Source organism: Acyrthosiphon pisum, unplaced genomic scaffold (assembly GCF_005508785.2).
Source record: "Acyrthosiphon pisum isolate AL4f unplaced genomic scaffold, pea_aphid_22Mar2018_4r6ur Scaffold_7;HRSCAF=32, whole genome shotgun sequence".
Lineage (NCBI taxonomy): Eukaryota > Metazoa > Arthropoda > Insecta > Hemiptera > Aphididae > Acyrthosiphon > Acyrthosiphon pisum.
In genome coordinates this window covers 15,086-26,042 of record NW_021777923.1, presented here as the reverse complement: position 1 = coordinate 26,042, position 10,957 = coordinate 15,086, and the positions used below count along the sequence as shown (strand labels likewise).

Here is a 10,957-nt window from a genome sequence, read left to right as displayed (position 1 = left end):
TAAATATTAATTATAGATACTAATTACCTATTAACGTTTAAAAAATATTTGTTCAACCATTTGCATGTGGTTGTGAGTAGTCTGGGGATTTTTTTCCGGGGATTTTTTTTCCGGGATTCAACAATATACATTATAATATTATTTCATAAATACGATCGGCGGTGAACGTGTTAAAAACAAAAGTAACTAGTTAAGTTAAAAAGTTAAAATAAAATTAACTATTTAACTTAACTTTAACTTTTTGACTCGTTAATGCCCAGCCTTATTGTAAAATATTAAATTCGTTAAGCACTTAAACGGAAAGCATGTGTTACATTATATTGATTGATAAATACCTACAATCTGCGACCTGCGTTTAACGTTTTAAAAAATAACAAATTAAATTAATAATACAAAATATACTTACGTGTTGTCTTTTTTTCTTAACTTCTTTTCAGACAGTCGGATTTTTAAGAACGGTTTGCCGACAAATTCTCGGTCGTCTCGGACGTTAATTTTCAGCGCAGGTAACCGATGCCGGTAATAAAATCACATGGCTGATTCATTAATTTATCGTATTGACATTGATTGATACACACGCAAACATAGTTTTCAAAAATTTCCGCCTTTAACAGAATACCGCCAAAACCGGTAGGCCTTATCACCGAACGTTTATCATCGGTTAATATAACCAAGTAGTAGAAGCATCATAGACCTTATACTCATAGACGGAACGTGGTTGTAGTTCCGGTGTCCAAGCGTGAGGGCGCTGATCGAGGTAGTACAGCCGTACACCGCACATGCGCACAAGGCCTATCGTATTGTACAATAATTTTTAATTCTGTTGCGCCTGCGACTTATCAACACACCGCGTACTATCACAATAGTATATTACTGTTATATTTCTGGTTCTGATTTAAAATTTTCAATTGTTTCAACAAGTGTTTTTCTTGAGTTTTGCCGATTTTCCTTATTTGTATTGTTTAATTTAGTCTCAACTTTGTACTAAGATGCCTAGGAAGTGTGTCATTTGCAATGTTTATGATAGAAATAGTGACCAATCATTTTATTCGTAAGTAAAATAATCATATTTTAACATAATAGTTTCCTTATATTTTTCATGTATACCTTCGTAGTTTGTTCTATAAAAATATTTTTCTTTAAATATATGTTTTAATACTTATTTTTTTTATTAGCTACCAATATTTAAAGAATTATAGCTCAACTATTACAACTAAATATACCTAAATAGTTTTATTTTTTATTAATTTTATTTCAGCTTTCCTAAGGATGAAGGTCGCAAGAAGTTGTGGTTAAAAGCTTGTGGAATTGGCCTATATCTACCGTCATATAGAGTTTGTGAGGCTCATTTTTCTAATGAAGACTTTTTACCAAATGGTTACTTAACGAGTATTGCTATTCCAGTAAATATAAAATCTAAACAGCCAGAATTATTAGAATCCGCAAATACAGGTATCTACCGTTTATATTTTGTAAATAATAAATAATAGTTTATAGTTAAATCTTAACATTTCAGTCTTATTTTTAAATAATTTTGTTGTAATTCAAAATTGCAGTTTTTGAGTCAACTTCTCAAGAAACTCTGTCGCCCGAAAAAATTACAATCGTATCAACAAATAGTATTTGTATTACTCCAAAAAAGCGATGTTCTAGTGTATTGCCTGATGTGAGGTACATTATTATTTACATATTTATTACATTATTACATTTTATTACATATATTTATTTATATTACATTTATTACATTATTTAAAACACATTTTTTACATATTCACAGTAATTGATTATTTATATTTATGTACAAAATATTGGTCTTTTTATTTCAAAGTTCAAGTCAAAAACGAAAAAGATTTAATCCAGATACGATTGGGGATTTATCGCCAAGTCACTTTAATACACCAAGGAAAGCTAAAAAGAATTTAGAAATGGTCAAATATAAGTTCAGCCAAAAACAAACCCAAAATGTAAATTTGAAAAAGCAGGTGAAGAGACTGCAGACCAAGCTCAAAACTTATGATGACCTTATCCTTCAACTGAAAAGTAAAAATTTCATATCTGAAAATGCATCTGTTCATCTAAAGGTAATATTTTATTTCTTCATTTCTTAATTTTGTGTTTTTTGTGTTTAATTTGTGTTTTTTGTTTAATTGTTTGGAAAACCTGTTTGAGTGGATGTGATTGGGAAAAAAAAGTGAAGAAATAGATGAAGAATTATAATGAACAACTTAATAAGCTTAAAATTGTATAATATGTATAATATGTGAGTTGTATTTATTAAAATATATATTGTTGATTTTTGACAAAGTACGCTGTTTTATTTAGCAGTTATATGTTAATAATAAACTATGTTAAAAAAAATGCATGTGATTTTAAAGTAGGTACTTGAGTAGGGGTGTAAGTAATTTAAATGAATATATGTGTACAGTATAATAAAATAAGGCAATAAAACTTGTATCTAATGCCTATGATAATATATGTGAGAAACTCAATTTGTTATTGATGGTTTAAGGGTTTGTAATAAAATATTAAATTACCATAAGCATTTAATTATATTTTATTCTTTCTAGTCTATTGGTTCAGAATCATTGCGTTCTTTAATAGAAAGAAATATGAAAGGTCAAAAACTGCCTTATTCGTCTGAACTAAGAAAATTTGCTATAACATTACAATTTTATTCAACCAAGGCATATCAATATGTAAGGAAAAGTTTTAATAATGTGCTTCCTCATCCTAGAAGCATTAGTAGATGGTATAAAGTTGTTAATGGTGACCCCGGTTTTACTGACGAAGCATTTAAATGCATAGAAAACAAAGCCAAAAATGAGACTGTTATATGCAATATTGTACTTGATGAAATGTCTATTAGAGAACAAACTGACTGGGACGGAACAAAAATGCATGGGTTTGTTGATATGGGTACAAATGTTGAAACGGAAGATGATAACGCAGTTCATGCAAAAAACGCATTTGTTTTTATGGCCGTAGGTATAAATGGCCACTGGAAAATGCCAATTGGATATTTTCTTGTTGCTGGGCTAAATGGATCAGAACGAAGTAATTTGTTGGAGCAGTGCTTAAATCTGATGTCTGAAACTGGTGCAAAAGTGCATTCCGTTACTTTTGATGGAGCATATACAAATGCAACAATGTGTTCAAAATTAGGAGCTTCATTTGATATAAACGATGACTCAAGTTTCTGTATACAAAACCCATTTAACAATGAGCCAATATTTATATTTTATGATGCATGTCATATGCTCAAATTGGTGCGAAACACATTAGGGGATATGAAATATATGTATAACCAGAATGGACTAGAAATAAGTTCGGATCATATAAAAGCTTTACACTTCAAAGAGAAAGAAGAAGGTTTAAGAGCTGCAACCAAATTATCAAATAAGCACATCTACTATCATAACGAGAAAATGAATGTAAAATTAGCAGCTCAAGTGCTAAGTAATAGTGTGGGGAGCGCTTTAAAATTTTGCAAGTCATTAGGTGATCCAAATTTTAAAAATGTTGACCCTACTGCTGAATTTTGTTTTATGATCAACAATGCATTTGACATTTTAAACTGTAGAACTATGTACTCCAAAAATCCCTTCTGCTTAGCCCTGGACTCAAAAGTATATCAGAAATATGCTGATTTTATTGTTAAGTTTAAGGAATATATATTAGGATTAAAGTTGGCCAATGGTAAACGAGTGGTAGATTCAGGTAGAAAAACTGGCTTCATTGGTCTTATTAGCGCATTATCAAATTTATTAAAGTTATATACATATCTTAGTACTACGTATTCATTGTCTTATATGCTGTCTTACAAACTGTCTCAGGATCACATCGAGACATTTTTTAGTTCAATTAGACAAAGAGGTGGATTCAACAACAATCCTTCTTGTAAACAGTTTAAGTCAGCATATAAGAAATTATTAGTTCACAACGAAATAAGTGGATCACAATATGGCAACTGTATTTCTATACTTGATACAACACAAATGTCGGTAGTGAAAATAGGACCAGATAGTATTATAAGCGATGATAGTGAACAAAACATAAATATAACTGACCACGATTATTTTAGAGCAATACATAGGATAACTCCCTTTTTAGATGAAGTGACAAGTTATATATCTGGTTTTGTTGTTAAAAAAATTTTTAAAAAAATCAACTGCAATATATGTCATAAATATTTAATTGATGATTCGGAACATATATTTAAATTAATAAGCGAAAAGGATAGAAATAACGCCTTAATTAAACCAAGTGAAGATATTGTTGAAATTTGTCAACAAGCAGAAACAGTTTTTCGAGCTCACAATGTTTTTTTACCTAATATTAAATCAAAAATTTTCTTTGCAATAAAAAACAATATTTATCAAAAACCTTACATTTTTAAACAGCTTGATAATCATTGTCTGGATCAGCAATTATTTAATACTCATAGAGATCAAATAATAAGTCTGACTATATTAACATATTTAAATTTAAGATTTCACCATGCAGCTTTAACAAAAGAAAAAAAAAATAGTAATTCGATTAGAAAAAAATGTACAAAACTTATTTTATTTAGAAATGAATAATATACGTATCTGGCTTATAATTGTTTTTTTTTAAACTTAACTTTTTCAAATATTGACTAACTGTTTGTATATATTATTAATACATTTTTAGGGACTGAATTATACTATTATTTAATTCTGAATTATTTTAACTGCACTGCTTATAATTATATTTTTTTTAAACTTAACTTTTTGTAGATATTATTGATCAGTTTTTTGTGACTGAATTGTGACTTGACTTTTGAATATAAATTATTCAATTCAACGATATTATAGAATATAATGTACCTATTAATTATACAAATATATTTTTACTTTTTTTCCCCCTTTTACTGTCGAATGACGATCCTATTTATGTTTATATTCATTATATCATGATTTATACAATAATATTATAACATATAATATCAATAGCATAATATCCAGCTTCTTCTCTTAGTGCTTCTTCTTTTTCCTTCTTTTTCAAGTTCTTCAACTTTCTATATTTATTATTATAAAATGTTCAGTTAGATAATATTATATATACTATATAATATAGTTTGTCGTCCAAGAGCTGCTTTCTTCACCATTTTTATAAAAAGCATATATTAACCTTATTTTATGCTAGGTACTACTTACAACTTACTAGTACCTACTTACAAATTACAATAGAACTATTATAGTAATATAGTCAAGCTGATTATAATTTATAAGTCTATTTGGCTTTGGTCTATGCCACGATTTAAGATATACCTTAAGGTATATCTTAAATCGTGGTCTATGCAGTTGCAGTATACAATAATGAAGTTGTAATTATAAAATGGTATGTGTTAATAACAATGTTTTTGGTCGCAAGGAATGGCATCACTGCTGGCACGCTAGGAAAGACCGCACTACCCACCCGCATCCCGCCTGGATGTTCCGTCTATGAGTGTAAGGTCTATGAGAAGCATAGACCGTGTTCAAGGCCACAATCGCCTGACCGGCCAACGCACGAAGTTTCGTACCTCTGGTAGTAGATACTTAATAAATTCTAATATAATTATTACTTAATTATTGCATACCTAATGACGTGGGTCGGCCGTCGCACTTTGCCTACCCGGATAACTCTACTAATTTTTTTTTTCCTGTGTCTGTCATCACCTTTTAGGACAGTAAAAGTACTTGGATTTTCTTCTATTCTGATAGGGAAGTGAATTTAGTAGGTACTTTGGGGGGTCAAAAATAAAAATTTCCCAGTAGTCTTCAAAAGCGCCGTGAAAAACAAAAGAAAAATTTAGGAAAATTAAATTCCACATAATTTAATAACATAGATATTAGATATTTATATAATTATATGTCTTAAACCTAGACTGACATACCGTCTCCGCTCAGAATCGTTTTTCTTATACAATGATATTTTATCATTGAATTCAAATTTAATACCATCCATTATACAGTGACCCACTTGTAACCTACAGTACAGCAGAGCGACATCCACTTACCCACTTTTTTTAGTTTTTTATTCTATAAATATCAATACAATTTGTTGGGTAACAAAGATTAAAATTTAATTAAGGCTCATAATATATTGTTTCAAAGACAGATGAAAACAATTTTTTTAATCTTTTACATTGACAAAATACGAAAATTCACGAAAATGCGCTAATTATTTTGAGTTAGAAATTCATAAAAATTTTGCTATTTAAAATTTGAAAATGTAATACAAGATTCCTCATAAGAGTGTCTACCATTATCAAAAACAAAAATTCCTACAAGCAAATCAAAAAAATTTTTATGAGCGTTCAAAGTTCATATTTTTACAAGATTGGATATTCGCTCGATTTCTCATGTAGTGATGTTGTTATCTTGTTGTAATTCAAAAACGAATTTCTGTATATACGTGATAACTTAAGTGAATGTTTATATTTTCATTTTCTAAACACCATAAAATTATGACTTTTTTTGAGCTGTTTACGGACAATGTCAGTTTTAATTTTTTTTTTTCTTTAGTTGTCAATAAGATTTTATTTGTTTGATAAAAATGCATGAAAATTTAATACAAGACTCCTGATAATATATTGTTACAATATGGATTGAAAAATATCAAAAATACATTTTTAGCACAATTTTTTTTTATAAGTATTTAAAGTTCGAATTTTGTAAAAATGTATTAAATTCAATAATATTATTTTGTAGTTAAAAATGTATAAAATATTCAACTTATATATCTTAAGGCTTGAACATTTAAAACAAGGTTCCGCGTAAATTGGTTATATATAAATTACTTTATGTACAATAATATCATTGAATATACTTGGTAATATTATATGTTGACTGAGTGTCTTCGCTTAGAATCGTTTTTCTTATACAATGATATTATATCATTGAATTCAAATTTAACACCATCCATTATAGTGACCCACTTGTCCACCTTTTTCTAATTGTAGGTACAGTGGTTTTTCCTATTTGAATTTACTTTAAGGATTCATTCATTTATACCTATCTTAAATTTAATATACCTTATCTGTCATTGAAATATGGAAAATCCTTATTAATTTAAATAATTAATTCTTAAGATAAAAAGATGTATTCCATTTATAAATTTAGTAAATGTATAGGTGAATATATGATAAGTGAATTAATTTTTTTATTAGTATATACTATTCTTTAATCAATATTTAAGACATAATATTATAATGATATATTATTTGAATATTATACTCAAGTGCAGTTAGACATTTATTTTATTTTTAAGTTGCAATTACCAAAGAAAAATGACAAGCGGATAGGACACTTTTGTTGTATACATGAACTTTCAAAATGTCTGTATCCCGTCTGCCACTATTTATGTCTTAAGGGGGCCAACATTTTATACATCAATGTGAAAAAAGGGCTTGGTTACCACACAACCAAAATAACTTTATATTTATTTATTATATTTTTTTTTTTTTGGGGGGGGGGGGCGTTTTGTATATTTTGTGGCTATAAGCTCCCCACCTATTTCCGTCAATGCTTCAGTAAAAACTAAAAGGGCCTCTAAAATTTTTTTGAACCGGGGCCTCAAAATTGTAATTGCGGCACTGCGTGTCCTCTGAGGGAGACGTTCCAGCTTGAAACATTTTTGATACCGTGGAAAAGCTGTTTCCTGTCACTTTTTTTAATAATTATTATAAACTATATTATGTTGTATCGTATTTATTTAGTTAGTGACACTAACTCGGTGTGAAAGTTACCTAGTATCTCGATTTATCATGAAATAACATAATTTCATGCTTTAACGATATTTATATAAATTATAAAATGTAAATTTTTTTAATTTATCAAAAATTGTATATTTACACGTCATCCCCCATTCCAGTTACTTGTTAATAATATGTGTGTATATATATAAATCTTATTTACATTGGATAAATATTAATATTCAATTGGTTATGCCTATAGGAGTACATTTTAAGGCGCACTTTTCTTTTATACTATTAGCGCGAACCTACCAGGTTGTTGAATTATGAATTAATTGCTGTTGTAATTGGTTATTGAAGTTAAACTATATTATTATTATTATTATTATTATTATTATTATTACTATTGTTATTATTATTATTGTTTTAGATTCTGAGTGGAACGATGAATGTATTGATTTTACAATGATGTGTGTTTTTTTTCTATTTTTTTTTTTTTTTTGTGTCTGTGTACACGATAAGTAGTCGAAATAATGCTTCGATTTTCAACTTCAGTATCTTGTTCGATTGGAAAGTGAATATCGTTGGTGCATTGGGAGGTCAAAATTTAAAATTCCCAGTAATTTTCAAAAGCGCCAAGAAAAACCAAAGAAAAATTAAGGAAAAACGGGAATTTTTAAGCAAAATCGATTTTTCACAAAATTGAATTTTGTTTTTGGTGTAACTTTAAAAAAAATGACCGTAGATATATGAAATTTTGACTGAATGTTTATATTATCATTTCTATACACCATAACATTTTCAAAATATTTTGATCTATTTTGAGCTCTTTACGGACATTGTCAGTTTTCATTTTTTTTTTAGTTTTTTTTCTAAAGATATCAATAAAATTTTATTTGTTGATTGAAAAAGCTTGAAAATTTAATAAAAAGCTCCTAGTATATTGTTTCAAAAGCAGATGAAACATATTAAAAATCCTTAGTCACAGTTTTTTTTTATAAGCATTTAAAGTTCAAAAATTTACAAAATATGGAAAAATCACGAAAATTAGCAAATTATTTTGAGTTAAGAATTCGTAAAAATTTTTCTTTTTAAATCTAAGATTTTAAAATGTAATACAAGATTTCTTATAAGATTATCTACCTTTATCAAACAAAAAATATCTATAAGAAAGTCAAATTAAATTTTTATGATCGTTTGAAATTCAAATTTTTACAACATTGGATATTCACTCGGTTTCTCATGTAGCGACTTCCTTATTTTGTTGTAATTCAAAAACTAATAACTGTAGATACATGAAAATTTTACTGAATGTTTATATTAGCATTTTCTATACACCATACAATTTTGAAAATATTTTGACTCTTTTTGAGCTGTTTACGGACATTTTCAGTTTTCAATATTTTTAGTGTTTTTTCTATAAATATCAATAAAGTTTTATCTGTAGGGCCAAAAAGTGTAAAAATTTAATACAAAGCTCCTGATATATTGTTACAATATCAGTTGAAAAATATTACAAATACATAGGAACAATTTTTTTTATAAGCATTTGATTTTAAAATCTTGACAAAATTTATCAAATTTAAAATTGAATAATTATTTTGTAGTTAAAAATGTATAAAATGTTCAACTTTTATATCTAAGGATTGAAAATTTAAAACAAGATTCCACGTAAATATTTAATTCTTTTGCCAAAAATTCTAAGAAATACATAAGCACAGTTTATTTTTATAGACATTTTAAGTTCAAATTTGGACGAAATTACATATTAAAAAACTTAGAATAACTATTTTATTTATTTTGTTGCGATTGTATTGATTGTATAATATTATTTGTGGGTACTTGAAACTTCTAAAGTATACTATTAATTAATATATAATATCTATGATTGTACCACGGTTTGTTGTTCATGTATAACGCGTTACCTGATGGATATTGTGATATGATTTAATTGGAATTTATTATTAATACCTATGATAGGTCAATTTTTTTTTAATACTATAGATAAGTATACCTACCTATAATAGGTATGTCTAATACCTAGACTTTCAAACCGTCTCCACTCAGAATCGTTTTTCTTATACAGTGATATTATATCATTGAATTCAAATTTAATACTATCCATTATACAGTGACCCACTTGTAACCTACTGTACAGCAGAGCTACTTACCCATCTTTTTTTTTTTTGTAACTATGACATATTTTATAATATGTAATTTTAATGTATTATCAAGTTTTGATTATTTGTATAAATTATTGCTTATGATTTTAAAATTTATATTTTATTTAACCGTAAAATATTGACTACCTATACCAGTTAGATACAGTTCAATATTACAAATAAAATGTTAAAAAAGTTAAGATAAGAAAAGTTAACCATAGATGTATGGTACTGTGTGTACTGTGGGTACTGTAGGTCGGTAAATGTAAGTTGCGTCCCAAAAAAAAGGTTCCGATAACAATATACGTAAGTTGCGGCCTGTGTTTCTGTCATGTATACGTTAATTGCATCCGACGGAAAATCCGTAAAACTAACATTTATAATATTTTTATCGATGGTCATTATCGGTATTATTATCAAGAGTATATCCTGTTCTCTATCTGTAAAATTTTACTGTAGTAACATTTCATACGATGAACACATATTAGTTCACCTATAACCGTTCTATACGAGTGCACGTGGAGATTTTTGAAAATTAATGTGATCAATTTTAATACAATGCTAAGTGAAAAAAATAAACCATTAAAAGTGATTGCTGGTCACAAGTTTTTAATGAATGATGTTGAACGTTGGTGTTGCACCGTCAAAACGTGTAAGTGCTTTGCAAAAGTAAATAGTCTTATTGATACTGAAATTGAGATTTTTAATGAACATAAACATAAGCCATTACCAGAAAATATTTTAACTAGACAAAAAATTAGTAACAATTTAAAACGGAAAGCAGTCGATGAAATGTTTATTAGACCATCCAAAATTTTACATTCTGAACTGAAAAATGATGATATTGAAAATATAAATTCTGGAGATGTTTTATTAATAAAAAAAAATATACATAATGCTCGATATTCAAAGCTACCCAAATTACCAACTACATTAACACAAATTCATGAGACTTTCAAAAATATGGAATTTAAGACAATTAAAGGTGAAGACTTTTTGTTAGTGAATAATAATGAAACAAATATATTAGGTTTCTCGACAGTTCGTAATTTACAAGCTTTGTGCAGTTTGAACACGATATTTGTAGACGGTACTT

The 10,957-nt window shown here is 27.6% G+C and overlaps 1 protein-coding gene across 1 annotated transcript in view; it reads left to right on the top strand.

The window, feature by feature from the left end:
* The first annotated feature begins 699 nt into the window (after positions 1–699).
* The window catches only part of LOC107882805 (DNA transposase THAP9), a 12,695-nt gene continuing 2,437 nt past the window's right edge, over positions 700–10,957 (top strand). The window contains exons 1-5 of the mRNA XM_029492738.1: positions 700–1,051; positions 1,259–1,452; positions 1,557–1,671; positions 1,829–2,081; positions 2,568–4,122. Coding sequence (XP_029348598.1) covers positions 990–1,051; positions 1,259–1,452; positions 1,557–1,671; positions 1,829–2,081; positions 2,568–4,122 — 2,179 coding nt within the window. The 5' untranslated portion in view covers positions 700–989. The remainder of the gene's footprint in view (positions 1,052–1,258; positions 1,453–1,556; positions 1,672–1,828; positions 2,082–2,567; positions 4,123–10,957) is intronic.